The following is a 27,703-nucleotide window of genomic DNA, read 5'->3' as shown; positions in this document are numbered from 1 at the left end:
GGATTCGATGGTTATTCAGTTGTTGGACAGGAACTTTACATGATTCAAGTGTTTGAGCGGGGTCCCTATCATATTCTTTTAACTCCATATAAAGTCGACGAGTATTCCTTTTTACTAGCCAGGTGTTTCAGCCGACTCGACCAACTGAAAAGTCCATTCGGAACAACGTCGTTGACTTATTTCTTACGCGCGCTAGTTCCCGCGTTGTCCTCGGGATCGTAATGTATTATGCTAGAATATTGTGAAGCGATTGCTTTATTTCATTGACTGACTTGCACGACAAACACCAAACAAATATGAATCATTCAGTCTACAGGTAGAAATCGCACATGGTCTATTCAACTCGTATATGAGCACACATACGCCATTTGACAAACAGGATTACAAGCTTTTGTGAAACGTAACTAGTTATATTTTACAATTGGTAAGTGTTATTCTGTTAAATACTTCAAATATAATCATACAGATGGCCTTTTACTACATTTCAAAGTTTTCATTATTTCATATATTCTTACAACTCTAACAATTTCTTTCAATCTTTAATACCAAGTGCCTGTTTTCTAGATCCAGAAATAAACGTATAATAGACCTATATTTTTTTAGCAATTCATATAAAATAACGTGATATAGATTAGTAATTCCAATTATGTGTGTATTCAAATAGAGGGGATAATCATATTGAGCTCAAGTAACCAAATATCCATAGAAGCGATAACAATATAAACCTCTTATTCTAATGAGTAAAAACAGTTTATTACAAGTGCACTTTTTAGAATTTAGCACTTGTAAATGTTGTTACTTTTATTCATTTGATTCACTCATATTTCACCTGATGAGGGAATGATTTTTTTTTGCCATAACAAAGTTTATTTTTTCAAACATACCAATCCAAGAATATACAGTATATTAAATATACACAAGCAAAGCGTCAATGATTGCGAATGATTGTGTGAAACTGTTTTTACTCATTAGAAAATGAAGTCTATATTGTTGTCGCTTATATTTGGAAATGACCGAACTCGTTCCAATCTAAAAATCATTTCTTATTAAATGTTTTTGACGAAATATCCCTGAGGCTAAAAAACACTCCTTTGTAAAAAAAAAATCTAGAACAATTCCACAGTGGTGAACAAGTGAGTGATTGACACATATATATTTAAAATCAGCTATAAGCTAGTGTCAATACGACAGGTATATATGTGTATGCTAGGACAGTCTTTTTGGTAAACACTCACTCAGCATTCAATTCCGTAATAAGGTGAAATTTCTGTAATAATGTGATATATCTATGGTTGAACACATATATACATGTATCTGTACTTGCAAATATATCACCAGCTCTCTGCTAAACGTACATATTGATAGAATATATTTCAAGGTTGCTTAAACCATGGACTCTAAAATGAAGAGTCCATGGTTAAACCCATCTGGCAATATCTCGACTGGCAATCGGCTTATTGACGAAGTGGTAATTGCCCAATTGACTTACGAGCTAAGACTCGTCTGGTATGAGGGCATGGCTATTCGAATCTGCAGCTATGAAAATGGGTACACAGCTCATAGGTTAGAAAGTCTACTTGAATTCAAACTCAACCATAGGGAAAATCTACTTGTCAAACTTAACCATCAACTGTAGAACTGGGTATGATTCAAAATTTTCATGAGTCAAAGTTTAAATAATACACCATACTTCAGTGAATGTAATAATAGATTATTCCAGGGTCATTCCACATAAGAGATTTATGAAAAAAAAATAGGAATAATTTAATCAAAAAATGAGAAAAGTTTTCATTCATCGTTATCAAGATGTTCCATGAGGAAATTGTTTTTGCCAAACAAACATTTGAGACCAAATATGGTAAACAAAATGGATTATTTTGAGAGCGACTAAGTCTGGTGGTCGCATCGTAAATCAATACTTGTAAAGGAAATTGGATCAGACCAACAAGTCAACTCATTTCATCTCATTAACGAGCCACGGGACCCAGAGAACATATATAAACTATCGCCGGTGATGTGACGCGTACGTACGTTAGCCCGCGGTAATAAAAGCTCTTATTTTCATACGTAATGCGTCTTCAATGCGGCGCAAAGTCTACTAGATTCATTAAGAGAATGGCGCGGAAAGCCCGCTTCGAAATGACCACATAAACTAATACAACCTACAATGGATAATGCGGAAATGGACAAGAGTCCAACGGCGATCGTATAATGTTCCTGATACGATATATATGCGTTGATCGAAACTACGTAAAATCAAGATGTAGCGAGTCACGTGTATCTCGCTGTTTTCAACCATTGATTAATGGATACTGACGCTAAAAGCAGTCCTCTGGCAAATTCCATGACAATTCGCACACATTTCAATGGCAATTCTCATCTTGAATAAGATGTTTCCAATCCATATCGGATCACAAACCAATTACATAGTGACTGGGTCTTGGCGTGAAAAATCATAATCTTCAATTTATTCCTAAGGTTCTTATATCAGATTCTTATATTACTCTAATATATTTTACTTCTTGGGAAGCTGTAATTACAGGTTTTATGCTTCTTTCTTTTTGGATCTCACAATCCATTCACTTTCTACCAAAAATACATAGCCTAATTGATATTACTGTTCCAGAAATTAACTTTATGAACGACCACACAAAACATAATCTTGAATCATTCAGACCCCATCTTCCAATAAAACTCTTTCTTTGCCCCTTAACCATTCTGTTAGCTAATTGGCTTCAATGAATGATGTCAAATTGGTGAAATATCACTTTCTCAGCCTCTGCCCATATATAGTACTTGACTGATTTACCCAGCTTCAAAATTCTGGATTCTTATCTACGGTAAGACATTTGAATGGATGGAAACCTATGTGGATGGATGACTTTTGACTTCAAGTCACAATACAAATGTCGAAAAAAAGTAACAATTGAATGGATTTCTAATAATAGCAAAGCAGCCATGTTGGAAATGAGGCAAGTACAATTTATTCATTATTTCAATGGTTTCTCCTCGATAAGCTTCTAAATAGTACCATACCATTAGTTGATTGCCGCTAGGTAGCGGTCGAACTGGAAATGTAGCCACTGAGGTCATTGTTGCATAACTACCCGAATACCTCTTTAATGCAAGAAGTGGCGGACGTAAGTATTAAAACCACAATAATGATGGCACATGTTATTCGAATGAATATTCATAAAAATTCTGCAACGGCGGAAACAGTTGTCTCGTTCGCATTTATGTCATCCTTACAAATGGTATATTGACAGTAACACATAATATAAATCCCGTCGGGCCTATTCCCACCATCACATCGCGTATATGATACATGGCTAATAATCAAACAAAATGTTCACAATATCGGCACCGCCATCTCGCTGGGCCAGTTATGTGTATGTGGGAAATTACAGTAAATTACTGTTAGGTGTATCAAGTCTGCAGCGTAAATGTATGTTAACCGAATGCTGCGCCGATAATGCGTGCATTGCGAGTTTCGGCACGATCACTTAACTCCGCCGGGATAGAATCAAGCTGCAGCAAGATTTTGAGTTTAATTAAAACATTTGACAGACGAAAAATGGAAAACAAAGCGAGCTGTGAGCTCTTAATTCAGCCCCGATGAAAATGAATAACGCTCGACTATTCAGCGGACAGTATTGTTTTCTTTCCGATTGAAATTTTCAAGATCTACATTCGAATTCAGTGACTTGGCTTCTGAAGCGAAACTGGCAAAAAGGTGATAGCCACGTCGTATATGTTACTCAATGCGAGTTCTTTTTATCACATTTCCACTTCAATCGCTGGCGACAGTAACTTGATATGTGCAGACATCAGAGCAAACTATGCGTGCACACTAGAAACGCTCCTTCCAGCAGCAGGTTAAAAAAACATCATCCGTATTAAGGACCCAGATAATGTCCGCAAAATTATCACACATGTCACACTCATTAGTCCAATGAAAGACTTGTGATCTGCTTATGACTTAAGATTCTGATCGATCGGCTTCTTTTTTAAGATCAAACAGACCCAGCAACAATGATTTTACTGAGCATAAAACTGTCAGTGTAGAGCCAGATACTTCTCAAGGTGGGCTTATTATGTCGCGCCATGGCGCAACGGCTACTGAAGCAACTGGGGATACACCAATCGTAGCTGGATGGCGACTCCAGATGTTTACCCTGGTATGTGATCTTGTAACATCATCAAAGATGGCTTCTTGTCCCATAATTAGCTTAGAATAAAAAGTATTTAATGAATACATTTCCTTGATGAGATATGTGAGTTCATTGCACTTTGTTAGACTGTGGGAGTTGGAAGTGTTGGACTGTTGGAAGTGGTCTTCATACAGAGCTAATGATTGGTTTTTTGGGTTCGCAAACCTGGTCATACAACTCACAGAACCAAATAAGATTCCTCCCCAGATCAAAGCAAACATCGTTCGATGACTATTAATGTCGATGGATTTATTCAGTGACCAATAACCATTTTATAGTTCTCGCGCATGCTTTTGGATGATGCAGTTTTTTAACTGTAAATTCCGCCTAATGTGAAAACGATAACTTTCAATTTACCCAGCAGTGATGACGAGCTTGCGAGACACGCGAAAGCATGCTAAACATGATTGATGCCCGTTGCGGAAAAGATGTGAGGCCTATATCAGCGAATATCGTCATTCTTAAAGATGTGTTTCATCCACGGTTGTCATTGAACTACCATCAAGAGCTAGGCTAAACTCGAGTTAACATTAAAAAATCTTCTGATCACCTCAGCGTGATAATGTAATACATTGGATGAGCAGAGTTTAGCACGAATATCGAGGTGAAGTTGTCAGAAATATTTGTGTTAACACATGATTTCAGTGACTGATGGTTTGCGATTTAACTGATCAGACCACACCCCGATCTGCGGCGTCCCAAGTTCAATTCGTAACCAGAAGTCAAATTGAAAACAGTTTCCACTGGTACAATAAACTATTTTGGTCAACTTGAAACAAGTTCCTGAAACTGTAGTGACCAGAGTTTCTGGAACTGGTTTCCAATGTTAATTACTTGTCGACTCGATGTGAGAAACCAAACGACAGTATCAGTATGACTTATGAGCTTGTTTTTCGGCTAGACCCCCATGCGGAAATCAAGTTTACAGCACATTCAGTTGCATAATCTCGTAAATAATGTCATAAAACAAAATGCCGCTGACAATTTTACATGAGGCCATTTACAGACTCTGATATCGGATAATCTGGCAATAAAATATCATTCATGCTAGTTGGGTCGTCAATTAATCAGCCAAGGATAACAGGATAAATTCAGTGGAAATGCCTTTGCACGTGAAAAAGTTCAACTTGTATATATCATGGTATAAGTGATGTAACGTCTATTTCACTAAAATGCTACACTGAATCTTTTACGGCTGGCTTACGTCGACAAGCAGGCCTACGCGCCTACTGATGCAACTGGGTTTAGTTGCTGCTTTATCGGTTCCACATAAGTCAGCTTGCAACTGCAACCCGAGCCTACCGACTCGTTGCAAGCTGTATCTGGCTAGTTGCCCTTGTTCTACTCTCCTACGGTAGGCCGACAGTTGCTTTCGATCGCAATCGACATTAACCCCTCTCCGACACCACAGAACTAAGGACGGGAATTCAAGCCAATCACAGACCGAATATTCATAGTACAAATTTTGACTGTTAGTTAGCATCATTGGTATTGTGTCACAAACTTTCAAATTCAAGTAGTTTAAAACGCAAACCAAACGTTCAGCAGATCTAGAAACAAAATTGGTCAAATTATGGCGTGAATGGCTCTCTCTACAATATGATTTTGCTAGCTCATTTTATTCAAAAAAGAATCAGAAAGATAAAAATCTTTACGAAATAGCTATGGAACTATATTTCCCCAAAATTCTATTTTATTCTCAAAATGTTTATCAAGTGACCTTCTGAGCCGGTTCAGTTGCCAGCAATCGTAACCGACATAAGCAGGGAAGCAACTGGGAGGATCTCATATCCCACTAATCAGCCTCAGTTGCTGAAAATCGGAGTGCAGTCGACAAATGCTGGGTTACAATCGTGGTTCCATTCAGTTGCGTCGGTAGGAGCCGGTAGGCGTTGCGTCGCTTGTCGACTTAAGCCAACTTTTACACACATTTTCTTCGGTAGTTTTACTGTCAACATCTACTGATATTTTGTAGAGAGCCCGAATGTGAAGATAGCTTGGAATTGGAAGGTTTTGATGAGTATTTCGATTAAAATCCTATCAATTGGATGTATCTATAAATACCACGACTTTTGTGACGCAGTCAGTTTTAAATAGTCATCGAAATACATATTTTTCCTTCCTCGTTGTAATGTCACAAATGAATGGATGGTTTTTCCGGACTCAAATGGGATAATGATGATGGATAAATGGGGTGTACAAAATTACGACGGGGAATCCAGTGACGCACTTAATCGACTTATAACAACCGAACACAGAGTCACCTCGGTACACACAATTGAAGCAGCAACAACAAATAAATTAAATCAACTTGAATTTCATGTACTGGGAATCGGCGAAGAAGTGCTGAATTCAATCAACGGTGTTTTATGTTTCCACCGGGACCGTTAGGGTCTCCCGTCAAGCGATAAAGAATCGAATTCCCCGACTGTGTAGACTGTGACACGGTGGTACATTTATTAGCTAAGAAAGCGACGGAAACTGCGAGTATAGCGTTGTCACCTCGTAGATCGATACTGTCTACGACGTCTCCTATCTCTCGGATACTGAGGTAACAGTGTAAGTACATATGTACTATCAACCATAGTAAAAAATCGGGGCTATACCTTTCACGAGACGAGTGATTTCAATAAACAAATAGATTATAGCTCCAGTCAAGTTTCGAGAATGTTTATGTTTACTGGAATCAATTGTCAGTCAATTTTGCGTTGTGAAGCTTAAGCTGAATTTTTCTAAAGATAATCTAAATCATGTGGCCCGTATGCATGAAATGAAAATTCTAACCGAGGAAAATCCCTTTATTCGTATAAACGAAAATCAATGTTATCAATAGTTTGATCTACAGCATGTTTCAACAACTGCTATAACCATCATTCAGAATGATATTCTTAAACTATACACACAATGACGATCCAACTTAAAAAGTTCTGTAACTATTAGTTCAGTAAATAGTGTGACTTGCAAATATGGAGGAGTCCGTTATGAATGTAGGCAGTAAATCGACAATTTACGGGTATCATTATCCTATAACAACCTCCAAAATAGGGCAAGTTTTATTCTGTTTTCCAATCCCGCTCCCTGATCACGAAATAAGTAATGAATTCAATGTTTTGAGAAAATGATATTAGTTTTATTTCTATTTGTTTCCGTCGCCGCAATCATTTCAAGCCCATCAAATCCGTAATCCAACTTATCATAAGAAACGGCCTAACCACTAGCAGGGCCACGAAGTAAAAAATCCAACAGACAAGTGGAAGAGCTTCACAGATGGATGAAACGAGCGGGGCAGATTTATGAAGTCAAGTACACTCCAGAATGATACTCGAGACATCTACTGATGACCGGATGGTTGTCCGTCGGTCGCGGTACAACGGTGAATAAAAATGCAATTTTCAACGAACATCGACAGCCGGAATCCCCATCAGACCGAAGATTAATGGTGGAATATGTCGATGCTGATGTCGACGACGACGAGAAAAATTCACAGCCACGTGATGAACTGAAACACGACGATCGACTTCAATAATAGCACGGCGGGGAATGCGAAGTGCAACGAAACCTAGACTCGACGAGACTAACGTTTTACTGCACGATCTACATTTATTATAACGACGCACACGTGCCACAGACTTATGACCATGATTCCACTCATTCTATACACTAAAAAAAAAATCGGAGTCTGTGGCCGTGGGCTTGAGTCACACGACAGACGTTGACTAGCTAACAATGTAATATTTAATGCTCACAATGTAATATCTAATGCACTGAATGCACCCCATGATACTCCAATTAATTTTTTCTGATGGAAATGCGGTCTATCTCATAATTTCTAATAAATAAGCCCGTATCTGTGCGCCCGTAGTTTTTAATCGGTAAGAATATTCGGCGTGAAATTTCAAGCTTATCAGCACGACTCGCGGCTTCATCTTCGATACAAATAATTAATTCCGCCGCGAGCTAGCTCATCGAGAGAAGCGGAAGAAAAACACATAAAAAATGCATCAGCGTTTTTGTTTGAGAATATCTTAGGCGACAAGTGACACCTTAACTAGAAAAGAAGAATATTTGAAGAAGCTTGAAATAGAAATGTATAATTAAACAGCGTTTTTGCAACTCTCACCTTAGGTAGGAAAGCTGATTTAGTAAAACTGAATGTAGACATATATTTGAAGACACAAAGATATATCATCTTTTCATCTTTTCATCAACATATAAGCAACTTTTTGGATAAAATCATCCTATTTTTTGTCGAAAAACATCGACTTAAAAGCATGTACTGCCGTAACAGTAATCATTCTAATCTTCTTTTTATCATTTTTCAGATTTCCATCGTCGTAACAAGCTCAAAAGAGAAAAAATGCTGAAGAACAATTTGTCGCTGCAGAAGCTTGTTAAAAGTCTTATGGGTGTAATGCAGAAAAAGGCGAAGCGACTGAAATGGAGCATCGATGGCAATCCGAAAAATATAACGTTAACCCTATCGTGGAATATCAAACGCAGCTTGCCATTCGGCATATTCACAACGATGCAAGAGACGAAACAAGCACGCTGTAAAAAACGGACTAAACGTCGTAAAGCGGTTGCTGCGAAGACTTTAAATAATAACGACTTCGCAATAAATGAAAATACACGGCAAGTTTTAAGGAGTTCTGACACCATTAAAAACAGTACCGAAGCGACGACTTTGTCCTCCGCAGCGACGGAGCGCTATTCCGTGACAAAGCAATCGAGTGCGACTGATAGTCTAGCATCGGAATCGGACACTGGAACAATCATCGCTTTATCGCCGTCGAAAACACCTCTTCCATTCATCGACTTGCCACCGAACGACGAAAAAGCGAATGACTCGTACGCCGATCACCAAAACAGCCCGTATGAATTGCCCCCGCCTCCACACGGGCTGAATGACTATTGTTGCAACAGCGGAATATCAATGCTTGACGGGTTGATCGATAACAGTTTTTTGGCTGCAGATACCGATTTCAATATCGATGATCTTCCGCTACCAAGTTTGTTCGCCGACGAAAATCATTCGGACTCGTGCGATGGCGATGACAGCCACAGAAGTGGAGATCAAATTCTCCGCAATGATTTGAATAAATGTCGCGTGTCTGATCAACTTTCGAATATGTTGGCGTTACCTGACCTGGTTGCAAAACCAGTCGCCGAAGTTCTGCCGTCGTCGTCGTCATCAAATAATAGACCCACTTACGATAATCATGATGAATGTACAAAGCCGTCAAGCCGACGGTCATCACTAACAATGGAAGAATCATCCATTACACCGCTTGAAAATCAGTTTACAACTAACAGCGCTTGCAGCGACGATGACAATGATGAAAAGCGTGTTTCACCTAATCATCACCAATGTGAAATGCGGAAAAACAGTTCTTCGTCCGATGAAAAAATAGCGCGCAAATCGCCCGAAACGCAACACGTTTACCCGGAGATAATTGTACAAACTTCCGACGTATCGACTTCGAACGAATCGACTCCCGTAACGCGTTCGATGGATGATTTATTGTCGTCCAAGCGTGTCAAAGCTAACAACGTAAAGTCATCATCGTCGGTCGACAAATTCCCTTTGCAGTCAACCGTTGATGATGAAGGACATTATCACTGCCTCGACGACACGACCAGACGTGTTCATCATAACAACAATCGCGCCAGCGGTCGTAACAAACGAAAACAGATCTCATGGAGCGACGAGCCCGATAAGTGGCCATCACCGATCAGCAATTATTACAATGAAATTGACGCCGAATCCGACGACAGGGCAGTTCATCAGTGTAACAAGAGCGACACCAGTACGGAAATGCCCGAATGGAGTGATCTCGAGCTATCGTTCTATCAGGATCAACAAAGAGATCTGCTCAGCGCCAGCCCGATGAGGATTATGTACGTATCGCGGTCACGACATCAAGGAGCGGGTCATTCCGATACTTCGCCGGTGGCCTTCAAGCGAAAAAACCGTTATCGAGACAGTTTCAAAAAGCTATTTCCGTTCCACAAGAAATCGAGCAAATCACAAACACCGCCGCCCGTACCACCGAAAATTCAAAAGGATTCGTCGCTGAAAAGGGATTCAAAATCAAATTCGTATATCAGCTACGATTATGATTCGCTGCCATCGGATACGTCGTCATTAAAAAGTGAAAGCGCGTCATCATCCATTGTGATGACACCTCAAAAAGACGATCCCGGCCAAAACGGGGCGTATCAACGAGTAAAAGAATACCAGCGAATTAAAACAACTCAAAAGTTACAGTCATTGGCGAGGCGAGACAGCGTACGGCGATTGTCGCAACAAGAGGCGCAACCAGACAATGTCGAATCGTGTTCGACGAGTCAAACGGACAATAGAAGTGGCGAGAAAATTCCGCTCTCCGTCGATAAGTGCTTGAAAACCTGTGATAAAATACTTGACAGACATTCGACGATGATCTGGTAGCAATAATAGATACGGTACTGAACGAAGCATTAATCATCGAGAAATCAAACGAGTCCATGTCAAATGCTTCAATCTTTTATATATAGGAAATAATCAAGTCTGCAACCAGTTCCACAGTTTGTTCTTTTACACGTAGATACTTAAATCACAGTCGACTTTTAACCCAGAACTGTGGAACCACCACCTCCTGACTATTTGAAGCTTCCTTTCGATGATTTTGTAGAGCCAGGCAAATTTTATAAAGCCTAGATCTTTTTAGTCTGTAATCTTTCTCTAAAGGGTAATTCACCGAATGTACTCATCTTATACAGTTTGTGTTCAAAAAGATTTGTAAGAAAAGCTTTACTCGGTTTGTTTTTCTATTTTGCAATCGAACAATCTCTTTTTCGAATCGATTGAATTTTTACGAGGGCACATAATACTCAAGTTTTCTAGCGATTGAATTACATATCAATCTTTTCGGTGGCTACTTAATCCACATTTTCGTTATCATTGCTTTCGAATTCATAGGATGCTTAGGACGCTTTTCGCCGATATGTGTATCAAAATTTCCTTTAAAAAAGGGACTAAATTCAACACAGCAAACATCGTGTGGCTCAATGGTTACCCATTCAATTGTCAATGGTCATTTAATAACAGTAACGAAATTGAGAACATTATTATGCAAATTCTGATAATCTATATTCCTTAATCAGGTATAAAAACTCGAATATTCAAAAACATGTATGACTCCTCATTATATTTTTTTATATTGATATGGGCTTTTTATATTGATATTAGGCCTGTATAGATGTAAAAAATTGGTCTAGAAAACCGTGATCGTGATGTGCAGGGCTTTTTGTCTAGGGAGTTTACATAGAGAAGATCAATCAGCAATGATTGATATGATCATAAAATCACTATTGTAAATGTAATTCTAATGTACATATAATAGATTCACACTAGCCCAACGATTTTCATAGTCATTTGTGAAGCATAAAGTGCAATATGTATCATGGTTTTATCATGGCTTCAGTCAAATGCATTCAAAACTGATGGCATTCGCAGATCAAAACCAAAGTGCCCTCGTAGGCTCTGTATTTCTCACTTTAGAAAATGTTGCCTTTTATCCCCTTTTCATATGTGAGCCCCTTGTACATATAATGCAATGGGAACTCTGATTGGATCTGCTATCCGGGGTCTGGTTGCAAAATGATAGTTTCATTGATACAGGCTAGGAGGTGAAACTGTGTTTTTTAAATCAATATATAATAATAAACGAAGATCTTAAATTTACTAATTATTCGTCATTTCATTCTTTCTGATATAAAGTTTGATATTGTTCTTACCGCTTGCACTTCGAGTTGATTCTCCACCTTTTATTTGGTGCTTGATACACCTTCATGTAGGTTCCGAACAATAACGTATGGATGATTCCAGCTACACCGAACAGATCCGACTGAATTGCAAAATCAAAATTCTTTTATGAAACTTCTGATTTATGAGAGGTTGTATGAAGTTTTGGGCCCTTTCACAGTTAAGCGCTCTAAAAAATTGTTAACGCTTTACAGTCCAATGGGACTCCAAACGTCCCAAGTATTCGTTGACTTTTTGGGTTGCATAGCCATATTGTCTGACGGGACCTTCGTTTTGGGTAAATGGAATGTTCTATACTAATGTAGAACAGGGAATGGGAGTATCATGTTTCAGTGTGATGTCATCAGAAAGAATTTTTCCATTCAAAAGAGGAAATTTATTGTTTTGCTAATTTTGTGCATATCAATCAGATGGATTAGACAAGTTTTCAGACATTGATGATGGCTAAAAGTATTTGGATGAAACGTCGCGCAAAAATATATATTCTTGTCACTGTTGAGCTTTTCATCTTTGGTCGATTTATTGCGGGATTATCCTTGTTATCCAAATACAGAAATGATTAATTTTCTATGGATAGATTGGTGTATGGAGTTTATCAGGACAAATTGATTTTAATTCTTGAACGCAATTTAAAAATGAAAGGGGTCATTTCACAAGTGGGATTCCTGAGTCTCGTTGCACAATAATTTGTGACTAAAACCTGGACTTCAAATCTGTTCATTCAAAACAATTGAAAATGAATTAGGAATAATTAGAGTTAATCTAAAACTATGCTTCTTAACATATATTTCTGTTCAAAATAGGTACTACTTTTTTGAGGTTTGATATTTCTTCTTTCAAATGCTCGACAATCTAACAATTTCAATATTCAACACCCCCTGGTGACCATATACAACCAGAAAGAAACTTTCCATGATGGGTTTCTGTGTAATTGTTTCTGTTTCATTCACCGAACTCGCTGTCAAAAAGGCAATTCTCGATATAAATAGTAATGGGTTTTCCCCGCGGGATACCCGCTTTGGGAAAGGCACCTGAATCGATGCTACGAGTTCGAATCCCAATATTTAGACGTAATTTATTATTCTTTGAAATAAATTCTTAGAATTTCTATTTATGATAGGATGTGCAGGTTTTGATTTGGTAATGATGTTAATAAAAGTTAACCTCTTAAGGTATTGTTTTCTATCGATTATTTGTGACGGATTAGTTTCGATGCTCCTCACAACCCGCCCCACCACGTGTCACTTATTCATGGACACGCGGATTGTATCATTTGTAACAGGCCTACCACATGAAAGAGTCCATGGCCTACCGTAGAATAGTAGGGCCTACCGATCACGCTATGTGCGATGAAAGTAGTGTTTGAATAAAACAAATTTTTAATGAAATAAACATTATTTATCATAATTAATCAATAGATCAGGTGCCGCCTAAATAATTGTTTGTTTCGTGAAATTTGTACAAAACTTTGCGACTTCGTCATGTCTTGTGACCCTGAAAATACTAGAAGAATCATCGGTAAGCTTATAAAACGGCGAGGTCAACATAGTAACAACAACTTCGGGGATTGAAAAAAAAAACTCGAAAGAATTATTTCTTATACTGACGAGTTATACTGATGGGGAGTAGCGACCGTCATTGACACCGGTTATTTATCCATTCACTATCAATTGTGACGAGCCCAATAAATGATTGCGCATAGATTCGGCCTCTCAGCATTTAGCACAGCAGTTCCGAGAAGTGTTAAGACCGATCAGCGCGCGCGCTATCTAAAACCGTAGTCTGAATACCAGTCGTTGTTACGGTTCCGTACAACGTCTGACGCTAAAGTATCATATAGAGGTTAACTCCTGTTAATTGCAATGCAACAACTGATTTTAGTGTCAAATAAATAAATTAGTTACCTTGTTGACTTTGAAAACGTGTTTTATAATAAAACATTTGATGATTTAAATCGCGAACCGGAGAATTTATTGATTTGATTTGAATTGAATTGATTGCCACTATCGGGATTTCCAATACGGACTAAATTAATAAAATGTGAAAATTCAATATGTCTCTCTAAAATTACTCTAAATGTTATTTTTTTTGTTGATAAAACGCATAAATTTTGGTTAATTTTAACCTTAATAATTTGAAACAAGAATAATATCTTCATTGGCACCAAGTTTAAGTTCGAATCCGTAATTTACACTCCCATCATGCACCACGAAAAGCCGCCATATTTGTTATGTTGCTTCACTTCAACTGTTTTTTGAAGCGACTAGTCAAAAGTTTTGAGCTACTACGATCGTCAAAAGCTACTTAGGATTACAAATTTATGTACAATCAATAGTTAACTTCCATCTGATTACAGAACAGTCAGTTTGAGGTAAGTTGATGGTGTTTTAAGGGGTGAAATAGACGCTCAAAGCCTCGTCCCTCAAAATGAGGGACGAAAATTAACCTTATATGAGCACTTTCGCCCTAGACGTTGTTTCAGGAACAACGGCTAGGTACTAGACTATCTAAAACCGGTGCTAGTACGATCAATATCTGCAGGTATATACGTGTTCAGTATTACACAGCGAGTACCAGTATGTTGATCGAGCGTCGTCGTAGCAACGCGCTATACAGCGGCTTGAACTAGCGAGTAATGTTAATGATCTTTTAACCAAATTAGAGCACTTATAACCATCGGAATCAAATATAAACCAAGCTGCACCATCTACATCAAGTAGAGAATACCTGTGTGAAATTACAGAATTGTCGGTCCACACAAACAGCTTAAATCGTGTCATAAAGAAACATCCACAGACGGACAGACAGACAGACAGACAGACAGACATGACGACGATGCCATAGATGGGTTCGTCTGACGACGAAACCCATAAAAAATCAATGACCTTGAAACTCACCACAATCATAAAACATGTCAGCAGCTACGATTTTGTAATTGATTGTGATAACAAAATATGCCTCGTTACGAATTTAATAAGGAAATACTAAGTTATTCTACTATTCAACACCCCCTGGTGACCATATTCAAAACCCCATGACCTTGAAACTCACCACAATCACAGAACATGTCATGAACTGCAACTTTGCAATTGATCATGGTAACAAAATATGCCTAGGTACCAATATAATAAGGAAATACTAGGTTATTCTACTATTCAACGCCCCCTGGTGACCATATAGAATAACTAATTTCCTTAAAACTCACCACAATCATAGACAATGTCATGAGCTACAACTTTCAATTGATTGTGGTAACAAAATATGTATTGGTACAAATATAATATAGAAATACTAAGAAATTTTATTAATCAATGCCCCCTGGTTGCCATATACCAAAACTAATGACCATGAAACTCACCACAATCATAGAACATGTTATAAGCTACAACTTTGTAGTTCATTGTTGTAACAAAATATTCTTAGGTATCAATATATTGGTGAAAAACTTTTTCCCACCTACGAATGAGTACTGATGACACCAAGATGGCCGCCAATTGCGTCATAGTTGGCTGATCAAAAATACCTGTCTCAGGTATAAAACATCCCTTTCCAAAGAATACCCATCAGCAGTTGCAATGAGAAATGGCAAACCAGTAGGAAGCTACAGGACTCAAAATTCGGGCCAATTTGGGCACTGAAAAGGTCCTAGGACGACCATCTTGAGTCCGATCGACCCAATTTTAGTTATGTTGATGGGCCCTGGGGGTTCACATACATACAAAAGATCAAGGCGTCTTCAAAATTTCCATCAAAAAGTTCAAAAACGTGTAAAAAGTGCTGATTCTGGCAAATAACAATGGCTGCCAGTCGGCCATCTTGATTCTGACAGGGCCAGTTTTTGGGCTGAAGATGTGTCTAGAGTAGATACATGTATAAACCAAATATCAACCGATTACCTTGAAGCGTCTTCAAAACTTCCCAAAATAACTGGATTCCGTCTACGGACGGACGGACGAATGAAAAGTGAATGCAATAGCCCGCTGGGACTAAAGTCCCAAGTGGGCTAAAAAGGCACTTCCTTTTTTCTTTATCCCTTCTAAACTATATAAAAACACCAACAAAAAGTGATGGCACTTATATTCTGGCCTTGGATTGAAAAGGGTTTCAAGACCCTCCATGAACTCTGATCATAAGTAATTCTATTTGCCAATTTCACGCAGAAACGTAATAAATGAGCAGAGAAAATTGTGTGGTACAGTAAGAAGAAACGTCCGCTGAATACCAGCCAGGGGTGAGTAGTTTGGAGGTTAATGATACAAGAAGAAATGGGAATATGAAGAATTTTCAGGGGTGATGTTTATTTGAATTCGCTTATATGCTTAAACCAATGAGTAAAAAACAAAAATTAATTGTGTGAAAATCGCACCCAACAGGTTCAGGTTTCTGTAAATGGGTTTTTTCACACTTAAAAATTCAAATCTTTTAAAATCTTTTGATCTAATTCATCTAAATGGGTCATAATCACCTGCCATGTCCAAGGTCTCCCGGTTTTCATCTCAATACATCTCAAATCATCTACATCTCGACTGGCTGTGAAAGTGGTTGATGGAGGAAATAAAGTCATATCTATACTACACCCAAAATCGATTAGCTGTAAACATTGTGTAGGTTGATCAGCCATCATTTCTCCGATAGTTGCATACTGGTACTTAGCCTCTTTATCATTCAATCCTGTTGGTCTAAAGAACATTAAATTTTTGATGAAATCACAAACCCTCAACTACTTGCAACTGCATGTACATGTAGATCAGTTCAGTTTCTACATGTTGCTTTCAAAATCAGTAACAAATATGAAATAATAATCATGTTTTATGAAAAACTTTGCAATTATAAGCACAACAATAATCAAATTACTTTTTCAGGGGACCAGTTCAAACAGTAAAATCTGTCTAATTTTGGAATTAAGCTACTTAATATGGCCAAAGTCCAATTCCCAACAGATGTCAAATGTTACACGAAATCCGAACATGATTCAGGATAATACCTGTTTTCAATTACAATAGCACACTGTCCTGTTATTTGTGATTTTTTGTTGAGTAATAGTAGGTCCCGATGGAACTTTCCTAAAAACCAATATCCTATAAACTAGGCGTCCAGATATACAGTGCCAACTTGATCAGATTATTTCAATATTCTATCTGCCCTGGTGAACAGAAATACTAAGTAATTCTGCTATCAAAGACCCCTGGTGAACATATACAAAAACCAATGACCTTGAAACTCACCACAATCATAGAACATATACATTGCAATTTTGCAATTGATTGTGGTTATAAAATATACATTGGTACCGATAAACCCCGGTAATATAATATAATACGAGTTACTAAGATATTCCTCTACAAAACACCCCCTGGTGACCATAAACATAAATCGTAGAAATCAAAATCATAGAACATGGCATGCTACAACTTAGCTATTGATTTGTGTTGACAAAATATGCATTATATATAGGTACCAATATAAATTAAAAGATTTAATCATTTTCACTCAACTCCCCCTCGTGGTGAAAACAATAACTGGGTAATCCCGAGATGTGCCCTATGCACGGTTAACAATTATCGAATATAATGACATAAAAATAACTCAACAGGCTTTACAAATTTCAAAACAGTGCACAAAATAAATAAGATGATAGTATAGTAAACATATAAAACATAAGACAGGAATTCTTTTGATAAGGGTGCTGAAAATGAATTCGCTCAACGTTAGAAAAAGATCAAAAATTCTGGAGAAATCCGGAGAAGTATCAACTTTGAATTGATGAAAGGTTCTTCAAAATTTCAGCCACAAGTTGGCCATTGTGATTCCGATCAGACCAATTTTTTGGTCTGCAGAAGTGATGCATGTAGCGGGCTAAAAACTTCATGGAGCATAAATGGCCAACCAATGGGAGGCTTTAACCTAGGTTCCATGGATGACCTAGAGGTCTGTACAGCCATCGCGACGTGGTTTTTGAGGGTGAAAAACTTACAATTTCACTAACAGCACGTTGTCCGGTTTGATATCCCCATGTATGATGTTGCACGTGATCAGCGATTCGGCCATACGCAAAAGTTCGATCGTGAAATATACCATGATCCACTCAGGTAGATTATCCCCAAGAAAAGCATTGACTAGATTCTGAAAATTTCAGTTTCATTTTGAATAACAGTTCAAATAGAAAAATATTAGGAGGAAGCCTCGAACCAGCAGTCTTAGGTACAGCAGCGTATTGTCTATACCACTCAGCCATCGGTTCCCCGTGTGGTACATGAGACCAAAAGTGTCAACAACATCAATACTGGTAACAAGAAGTTACAAATTTTTTACTGCAATGTGGTTATTAAAAATTGTTAAAAGTTTGACTTAATCATTTGCGTCATTTCTTAATCATTTTTACCAAAGCAATGTGATATGACATCAAAGTAAAGTGCATGTTCACAATCATTGTCGTTCAAAGGTATGGTTCTCACTATCATTAACCGCAGTTCAGCAACTGACAAGCTATCAAAACTTATATACCGCAGTAAGTTCATCTGTTTCTTCCATCAGAGGGTTCAATGAGCTGATCTAAGACGCAGTGATTCAGAGGATTTGTAGCAGTCACACTGCAGGGTCCAATCTAAGGAATAAAAGCCACTTGCCAGGGGCAAGCATACCTGAAATTTCACTTGCCCCCAACATGGGCAATCCGACTGGCGGCACAATCATCAGTTTTTGCAATTGGGGGTCCAGGGACACCATATCCACTTCAATATTCAACGGCCCCTGCTGGTGACCATATACAAAAACCAATGACCTTGAAACTCACCACAATCATAGAACATGTCAGCAGCTACGATTTTGTAATTGATTGTGATAACGAAATAAGCCTCGTTACTAATTTAATAAGGAAATGCTAAGTTATTCTACAACACCCCCTGGTGACCATATGCAAAACCCAATGACCTTGAAACTCACCACAATCATAAAACATGTCATGAACTACAACTTTGCAATTGATCATGGTAGCAAAATATGCCTTGGTACCGATGTAATGAGGAAATACTAAGTTATTCTACTATTCAACACCCCCTGGTGATCATATAGAATAACTAATGTTCTTAAAGCTCACCACAATCATAGATGATGTCATGAGCTACAACTTTGCAATTGATTGTGGTAACACAATATGCATAGGTACAAATATGCTATAGAAATACCAAGTTATTGTATTACTCAACGCCCACTGGTGGCCATATACAAAAACCAATTGACCTTGAAACACACCAAAATCATTGAACAGGTTATGAGCTACAACTTTCCAATTGATTATGGTAACACAATATGCTTAGGTATCAATATAATGTGGAAAAACTTTTTCCCGCCTACGAATCAGTACTGATGACAGCAAAATGGCTGCCAATTGTGTCATAATTGGCTGATCAAAAATACCTGTCTCAGGTATAAAAGATCCCTTTTCAAAGAATACCCATCACAAATTGCAATGAGAAATGGCAAACCAGTAGGAAGCTACAGAACTCAGAATTCGGGCCAAAATTGATATTTTTGGGCACTAAAAAGGTCATAGGACGGCTATCTTGAGTCTGATCGACCCAATTTTTCTTAAGCTGATCGACCCTTGGGGGAATAAAATATATACAAAACATCAAGGTAATTGATTAAAGCGAAGACAAAATCTTGATTCTGACAGGGCCAGTTTTTGGGCTGAAGATGTGTCTAGGGTAGATACATGTGTAACCCAAATATCAAGACATTACCTTGAAGCGTCTTCAAAACTTCCCAGAATGACTGGATTCCATCTACGGACGGACGAAAGGACGAAAAGTGAACACAATAGCCCGCTGGGACTAAAGTCCCAAGTGGGCTAAAAAGCTTTGAGACATAGAAATGTACTAGCCTGGGTGGACAAGTGATTGGGTGGACAAGTGATAACAATGACCTACTTGTCCTAATGAGAATATACTTGTCCTGGGTTATCAGACAATTGCTTAGATCAGAGCCTGGACTGAGGCTAATGTCAGCACTACTCCTGATTCGACTCTGTATAAGCCATTGTGCCATTTTCAAGACTTTTCCGTTGAGAATAGCACATATAATCAAGAGTCGAAATGTCATTAAGTTGTGGGTCGTTTCTTCATAGAAGTTATTGATGGTCACTTGTCTAAGGAAACCAACAAGTCACATCAAAACTTGAAGAGAAGGAAAGACTGCATAGCATTTACCAAAACATGGATGCTAAATGAAAATATAGCACAAGTACTGATACTTACAAGTATGCTTCCATTTTGATGGAATGGTGTCACCAGACAACTACCATTTTCATAGAAATATCCGTGGTTAAACAATGCAAAGGCTTGCGACTAATAAGAAACAGGAAATGAATTAACAGTCAAACATTTTTGATTGATATGACTTTTGATAAACCAAAATAAATTTTCCAATTAACAATGAAGTTGCATACAAAAAACTATCCTTTCATAATTTTTTGAACAGATGGCAGTATAAATCACATGTTGACAGACATTTTGTGATCTAAGGGATTGATTTTAACCTACCAAATCTGACAGATTCGCACAGGACAACCTTTTCTGTAGTTCACACGAAATGTAAAATTCCCATGGACAGGCTGGTGTTTGTATCTAATGATAAAATTTACAAGAATTGTTAGGGTACCATTAAAACAACAATATTTTGGTGTAATATGCGAGGATTCAAGCTTCTATTCATGGAACTTGAAATGAAAAGCATATGACCTCGAAATGCTGTACATCAGGACTCAGTTCCACAGTTGTGAGTTAGGGGTTAACTCTGAGTTAAAATTAGTTCATTTTCAATGAGTTAACTGTACATAGAACCTTAACATAGAACTGTGGAACTGGGTCCTGTAGACCAGGATCCTGTTTTACTGTTGCCTTGTAAAAATTTAAAACATTGGAAATGAACTTATATTATCTCTCTAGTCAAATGTAACCAAAAAATGCCAAACTGGGTCTTAGCTACAACTCTTGAATTTAAAAGTCATACTGAAATGTTGTTAGTTTAGGGGCTATCATGGAGAATCTTTTATTTTCGGAATTAAACGCCAAATATATCTGAAGCTATTTTGAAGTGTTGCAACTTCTGCGTTGATCTGATTTACGCATGGTCTACTGTAACATAGCATGTTAGTGTTTTGACATTAGAAAACGCAACCATACCTTCAAACAGATTCTATCGGAGCCAAGCAAATCTTCATATGTTTGAGCGGTATACACCTTACCAAACGCACCTTCACCTATCTTCGTATCCACCATATAAGTGTCATCGCCTAAGTAAAAAGATTATTTCTAGATCATGGTGGTTTTCTCATACGTAGGAAATAACATAACCATCATCACCTACCGAGGATCAATCCATCTTTTGTCCTTATTTGCGGTAAAAGTCCGACACACTCGATGTAATTCTCATAATTGTTCAACGGCTCATCCAAATTCGCCAAGAAATTCGCAATCAGATTCAAATCGAATGGGTTTTTCGGATTGATCATAATCGATTCGGACATCACTTTTTGCTCGTGCCCGTCGAGATCAGGTGGCGTGTACGCCGAGATATCAACTTCGTGACAGGTCATGTTCAACGTTTCCGATAATGGCTGCATTTCCGCTAATTTCAACGGCTCAGTATGAGTGGATATTAAACTTACGCCAAGTTTATGAGCGCTCAGTGATTTGTTGTTGAATGTAAGTGCCTTTATCGGGTTAATCGATGTGTGTTTGCTGTGGTTGATGCTTTGATGCGGCGTTTTCATATGCGTGTGCATTGTCGAATGGTGGTGTGTCGTCGTAAGGCCGAGGCGGTTCGATGACGCTTCGTTACTGCTAGAAGACTTCTCGCTTGTTTCACTGATAGGGCTAGAAAATCAGCAAATTAACGAGATTAAAACAAGAAATGAAATCTGGAAAAACACATTTGATGTCGTAAGACCCGGTTTATTTAAGATTTAGCAATGAAAATCAGTTACACCGCGAAGATGGGTAGATGCGTACTACCCAAAACTGATTTTTGAAACTGAACTCAGAGTAACTTATTTCCATCGTTAAATCTTGGTCTGTTATTTGCCATTACTGCCAAACAATGAAGCGAGCACTGAAGGTTTGGGGTTCACTCCTGAAAAAATTTTCGAATTTGAAACCCTATTATAGCATCTGAGGCTATAAAATAGCCGACAATCGCACTGAAATTTGTGTAAAATGACCGTGCTATTAATGTTCGCCGCTAAATGTCAAAATAGAACTATCAACACGTAAAATCAATAAACTAATCAACGAGTCAATATTGTTCCTTACACGTACATACCTAAGTAAAGCTAATCCGATGCTGCATCGTGTTCGAACACCAGTTCGAGGTGCAAAAGGCACATTTTCGGGTATTCGAAACTGATCACGACTGTTTTCTTTGTCTGCATCATCATCACTGTTATACTGCTGGTGTTCCATTAAAGTATTGTCGACCTCGCCCAGTGGTTGACGGTGAATTTTACTGACTCCCGCATCTGGAAGTGGCACATTCTTGCTCGCATGGAATGGCGTCGAGATCATATGCACTGGCACATTGAATTTTGATGTCGAAGCACCAGACGGTGCAAATGTGAAATCCTGGTCATCCGGCAGAGGACATATACCATCGAGTTCATCGATATCAGCGTTAAAACCATGTAGCATTTTTTCAATTGCTTCCGGAGCTTCGAAGGCGATACCTTTAGAAGGTTGAAGTATACCAGATAGTCCCTGGCGCTTAGTTTCCACTTGATATCCTACCGGTGCTCTGGATGATTGTAAAACAAAGATTTGAAGAGTGTGAAAATTTGAAAAGTTAACATCACTAAAAGGATTGAGAAAAATGTTCAACTTTTAATACCGGTAATGAGCCCCATTTCACATGGTAAAAGATTCATAAATCCATGCTTACCTATTTTCTTGATCTTCTACTGGTGCTTTTTCATTGTCATCTACTTTTGATGGTGATGGATCTTCGTAAACCATCAGTTTGTGGTTAGGCATCTTGATCGGCTTAGAGTCTTCAGAAATTACGGGTGCAGAGTAATCTTCGTAAATCTTAACCCTATCATTTGGTGTTGATTTGTAGCCTAGATGAAGATCCTCGTAAATCATAATGTCATTTTGTTTTGGTTTGCTTTTCTCAACAGGATCCTCAAAAACCATCACATTCGAACATGGCTTTACTGTTTCAGAATCTTCATAAAGCATTATTCCTGCTGCATCAGAACTATGATTACCATTATAATATGTAGTCTTTGGCCTTGCTGAAATGTTCAAGTCATGTCTACAATATTGCAGTATATTGTGACTACAGTAAACTCAACTTAAGCCCGATCTTATGGGACTGTAAAAATGTTTCCGATTTTGATGTTATGCATTTCATAATTAATTTCACAAAAAAATATTTCAGCAAACGTCCAAGTTGATCATATCCGACTTGGGCGGAGTCTACTGTACTTAACCTGAAAGATAATTCCTAGACATAGGAACCATGATAAAATCTCAAAAAATATATGTGAGTTCTTTTGATTTGCCAGGCTCAAGATAGGTGAACATTTAAATTCCAACATTTACAGAGACAATTTTCGTTCCTACCAAATATCTCTACATTCTTCAGCATATTTTTTCACAAAAGGTTCATTTGTTCAAAAACAAATTTGTGGAAACACAAAAATAGATTTGCTTACCACCCAAAGGCAAGAAGTTGGTCTCCATTGGTTCTTCTGCATTGTTGTTAGTTGTTGGCCCAAATCCAAAATGCGCCTCAACATCAAGAGTATTGTTGAACATGCCAAAAACTGCCTGCATTGCTTCTTTCGTATTCACAGTTGGTGATGGCATAATCAAGCTCTGTGTGTGCAAGTAAACAGATAGTAATAAAACGAACCTTATAGCAAAATAAATATTAGTTGTATTTAAGAGTACTGGAAGCGTTACTGTGGCATTTCATTCAGGGAACAGTGAAATCACGCCAAAAAACTGAATTGGGAATGCCAGTGAACCGGCCTCGTAGCAGCATTGTCATATTGAGATCATTTTCTATCCAGGATAGGAAGGTTTTGACATATGGCAGTCAATTGCATACAGGTCATAATCTTGAAGTATGTACTGGTACATATATTAGAAATTTAGGTACATCTCTTGTTATGCCGTATGGCCTCATATGGTCTCAGTACGCAAGAATGTATACTTACAAGTAGTGAATGGGTCAAGGGGGTCTTGTCAGTTCCCGGTATTCACTGACATACAAGTTCAACTTGAATGAAATGAACCGCAGTGAATATAGAAGTTTGAAAGAAAAAACATACCTTTTTCAATATTCCCTTATTACTATCTGGAGTTTTTCCGCTACTGGCACTCCAATTTGGTGATTTCAGGAGTGAGCTTGCCGATTCATGTGCAGTTATACTTGATTTACTACACCCAGATGAACTCATGATGTTGCCTGCATTCCCTGAATCATTTGAAGCAGAGTTGTCCGATATTTGTGGCTTTGAAGAATTGTCTTTATCCAAAGTCATTTGTCTGAAAAATGATTGACACAATTAATGATGAATGAGAATTGCTAGAATCTGGTGACTAGTGCAGTAAACTCAAGAAATCACAGTCAAGGGCAGACCCAGAGGTGTGAAGGTTCTGCGATCCTCCAAATGGATAATCTTTATAATCATAATGAAGGTACACTTTTTAAAGTCACTCTAGCTGTTTCCTTCTTGTATGTCTTTTTCTAGGTCCCAGTACTGCTGCTCTCAACAACAGGATGAGGGGATATCAACAAACAAGGCAGTATGGGAAGAACTACTGGTGAAAAACTGAATTGTTATTGTTTATTGACATGGTTTATTGACATATTGACTATGATATATACAATTAACTCCTCTTAAGTCAGTTGCATCAACTTAAAAAAACTGCTCTGTCAACGGACTGCTCAACTTCGATAATTCAATGAATTAATGAATTTCTCAGGAAGAGAGTTGATGAGAAACTATAGAACAGCTGAACATTTTTATTGGCCTCTGGTATCAAAAATAATACTTTACTCAAACTCACTGCATAGCTTGGACGAACATTTCCTTTTCTAACAATCGCCGTTTCATCTCTTCTCGTTCAGCCTGGAATCCCCTCCGCTCTGCTTCCCGTTCAGCTTGCAACTGTTGGTTCTTAGCTGCCAGTTCCTGGATCAGATGATTCTGTTCTTCCTCTAGATAGAAAAAAATCTTAACTCGTGAGATCCGGAAGGATACTTTTAGTTACTTTCAGGCTAACACTTTCTTCCTAAAACTGGAACTAAGAGCAGTGCAGTAAAGATTCAGAATTCAACTTCAGTCGGCTGATCCCTAAGATTATCATATAATACATGTACATCAAATATTATTTGCCTATCTAGAATGAAAAATATCATAACCGAGATATACATAAATTGGAAATATTGAATACCTTTTCGTTTCGCCATAAATCGAGCAGCTCGTATCTCTTCGAACTGGAATTCCTCCACGCCCTGATATATTTGGTCCTTACGGCACATGACCAGAATATCTGTTGGTTCAGTCGGGTGCGGGTTTTGCAGTTTATGCACGATATCATATGATTTCGATGGTTTTCTATCACTCAGGACACTATGAGCATTGAAATGGAGCTGAGAATGTTTTGGTGTAGCAGGCGGAGGCTGATTTGCATCCTCGTGCACATCAAAATCTGGTCGACTGACTTGTGAAACATCCGCAAAATTAACATTGTTCATATGTTTCTGCTTAACCTGTCATATAATGAATTTTAAAAGAAATTATGAATCAATAGATCGCATTTGTATCTATCTAATACAGTACTTCACCTTGGTTTACAAACTTGACAGAAGTTGCATATCTAAAATACTGTCCCGAGAAGCAACAAAAAATTAGTTTCATCAAACATCACTTCTAGGCCATCCCCTACGCATCCCCACAAAAATAAGCAGAAAATAACTTCTATTCATAGATCTAAATCATTAATCATTCAACGGTAAATTATCACAGCACAGACAATATCTTAGGCGAGATTTTCTCTGTGTTTTGACACCAACTGAAGGTGTCTTCTTCCCAAAACTGTTGTTTTCTTTTCTTAATTAGGCAATATGAAATCACTGGTTGTGATGAGAAGTCTGTCACTTAGATTTCATCTATTACATTTTGGAATCGAAAAGTTTGAAGTTCCGGCTTAAAAAAATCCTGTGGTTTCCACAGGGTTTTTGTTCATTATCAATAGATAGCATTTCATTAAAGCCTGCACGAGTATTACCTTGGCTTTAGTCCAAACACCGGCTTTTTTCTCATTTTCAGTATCAAAAGTTGAACGGTTAGGTATCGATTGCCACTCCCCAGTCTGGGCTGGAATTGCCCTCGATACAGTGTTTTCATCGCAAAAAATTTGAACACCATTTGAGCGTGCATTTGACATCTGCGGTTGTGGCAGCTGAAGTGGTGCAACTCCCAATCCGGAACGAGATCCTGAAAATGATGTATAGTATAAATAAAATTAGATTCTGTGGAATTCATCATATTCATTTATGTTGTGTTGGAATTCAATATTAAACATATATTAATTTAATGATGATACAATAGACATTGCTTGTCTCAGCTAGTGCGACCAATATATATTCTCCAAGGTACACGAATTCTGGGGCAGTCAAGGCAGGCATGGGTCGTTATCACCATGAATTCGAGTAAGAAAATTTGTAACATATTGTCCAGGGCACACAGGATATTCTGAGGCAATCAATTCAAGGGTAAACAGCGTCTGCTGTAGCAAATTGATTTTAAAGGATGCATTGACATATTCAAATATATCCAGTTCTGGTTTAACACGTGTATAAACAGGGTTTCCAGTGGTAAGGCCAGGATAAAAAGAAGTACTAAGAAGGACTTTTTCGGCAATTTTAGACCCAAAAGGACTCCCTAAGAAGTAGGCCTACTTTCCAGTAAAATGAGGCCCATAAGGAAGCATTTTTTGCAATGCCTTGGCCGCAGTACTCGTCATGTAGACCAATCATACATGTGAGGGTAATTCCATAACACTTTCCTGTATATTCAATCTTACTGACAATTGAATTACCAGGTCTGAGTAAGAAAATACTTCAACAGTCAAATTCGCGACAAAGATCAAATTTGGAAGGACTTTTTTATCAAGAGGAAGGACTTAAAGTCAAAAAGAAGGACAAAGATGATGTTTGTCCAAACTTTTTCCAAAAGAAGGACAAAGAAGGACTTGGAAGGACCGCTGGAAACCTTGATAAAGATTATGCATTAAATGTTGCAAATTTCATTCCTTCATCAGGTAAAATGTAGACTAGTTGATGGTAACCATGAAATTGCCAATTACAAAACTACTTAATAGGGGCAACTTCAAATAAAGAAAGTTAGAGAATGGTCCTGGTGGTGGGTGTGTAAACCCACTCACTAACATAGAAATACCCAGGGCGGCCAACCTCTGAAAAGTGCTATCAGAAACAAATTAAATTTTTTTCAGTATCATTTCATTGAAATATGAAAGAAAAAGTTCAAATTAATCAGTAATCAACAGTAGGAGCATCAGTAACATATTTCATATTTCTTTTACGCATCAAACAAATCAAATCAGTGTTTCTTGTTATAAAAGAAACAAACACTGAAAATCAGGAACAGTTGGCA

The 27,703-nt window shown here is 37.9% G+C and overlaps 2 protein-coding genes across 6 annotated transcripts in view; one reads left to right on the top strand and one right to left on the bottom strand.

Moving 5' to 3' along the window:
• LOC141899120 (mitotic checkpoint serine/threonine-protein kinase BUB1-like) overlaps window positions 1-27,703 on the bottom strand; it is a 35,263-nt gene that overhangs the window by 2,063 nt on the left and 5,497 nt on the right. The window contains exons 6-19 of one of the 2 annotated variants that reach the window (XM_074785276.1): window positions 26,316-26,524; window positions 25,479-25,797; window positions 25,092-25,242; window positions 24,350-24,566; window positions 23,729-23,891; window positions 22,951-23,305; window positions 22,339-22,806; window positions 21,385-21,893; window positions 21,201-21,310; window positions 20,559-20,642; window positions 20,274-20,363; window positions 17,993-18,141; window positions 16,484-16,697; window positions 11,991-12,100 (exon numbers count right to left, since the gene is read on the bottom strand). In XM_074785276.1, the coding sequence (XP_074641377.1) occupies window positions 11,991-12,100; window positions 16,484-16,697; window positions 17,993-18,141; window positions 20,274-20,363; window positions 20,559-20,642; window positions 21,201-21,310; window positions 21,385-21,893; window positions 22,339-22,806; window positions 22,951-23,305; window positions 23,729-23,891; window positions 24,350-24,566; window positions 25,092-25,242; window positions 25,479-25,797; window positions 26,316-26,524 (3,148 nt within the window). Of the gene's footprint in view, window positions 1-11,990; window positions 12,101-16,483; window positions 16,698-17,992; window positions 18,142-20,116; window positions 20,193-20,273; window positions 20,364-20,558; window positions 20,643-21,200; window positions 21,311-21,384; window positions 21,894-22,338; window positions 22,807-22,950; window positions 23,306-23,728; window positions 23,892-24,349; window positions 24,567-25,091; window positions 25,243-25,478; window positions 25,798-26,315; window positions 26,525-27,703 lie in introns of those variants that run through there. The other variant, XM_074785285.1, reaches the window with a different exon arrangement.
• On the top strand, window positions 337-11,920 carry LOC141899138 (uncharacterized). Of its 4 annotated transcripts, none has more exons than XR_012618613.1 (2): window positions 337-424; window positions 1,807-1,942. XR_012618613.1 is itself a non-coding variant. In XM_074785311.1 (2 exons), exon 2 carries the CDS (start codon window positions 8,569-8,571, stop codon window positions 10,660-10,662), a length of 2,094 nt encoding a protein of 697 aa, XP_074641412.1. In that variant the 5' UTR covers window positions 359-424; window positions 8,534-8,568; the 3' UTR covers window positions 10,663-11,920. The 4 variants fall into 4 exon arrangements, 3 of the variants coding, with proteins under 3 accessions (XP_074641412.1, XP_074641404.1, XP_074641397.1); XM_074785311.1 differs by lacking the exon at window positions 1,807-1,942 and adding an exon at window positions 8,534-11,920 and having other exon boundaries at window positions 359-424; XM_074785303.1 differs by lacking the exons at window positions 337-424; window positions 1,807-1,942 and adding exons at window positions 6,499-6,762; window positions 8,534-11,920.

The sequence above is a fragment of the Tubulanus polymorphus genome, chromosome 1 (genome assembly GCF_964204645.1).
Source record: "Tubulanus polymorphus chromosome 1, tnTubPoly1.2, whole genome shotgun sequence".
Lineage (NCBI taxonomy): Eukaryota > Metazoa > Nemertea > Palaeonemertea > Tubulaniformes > Tubulanidae > Tubulanus > Tubulanus polymorphus.
Note: the sequence above shows the minus strand (reverse complement) of the source record. Positions and strands in the feature narration are given on the sequence as shown.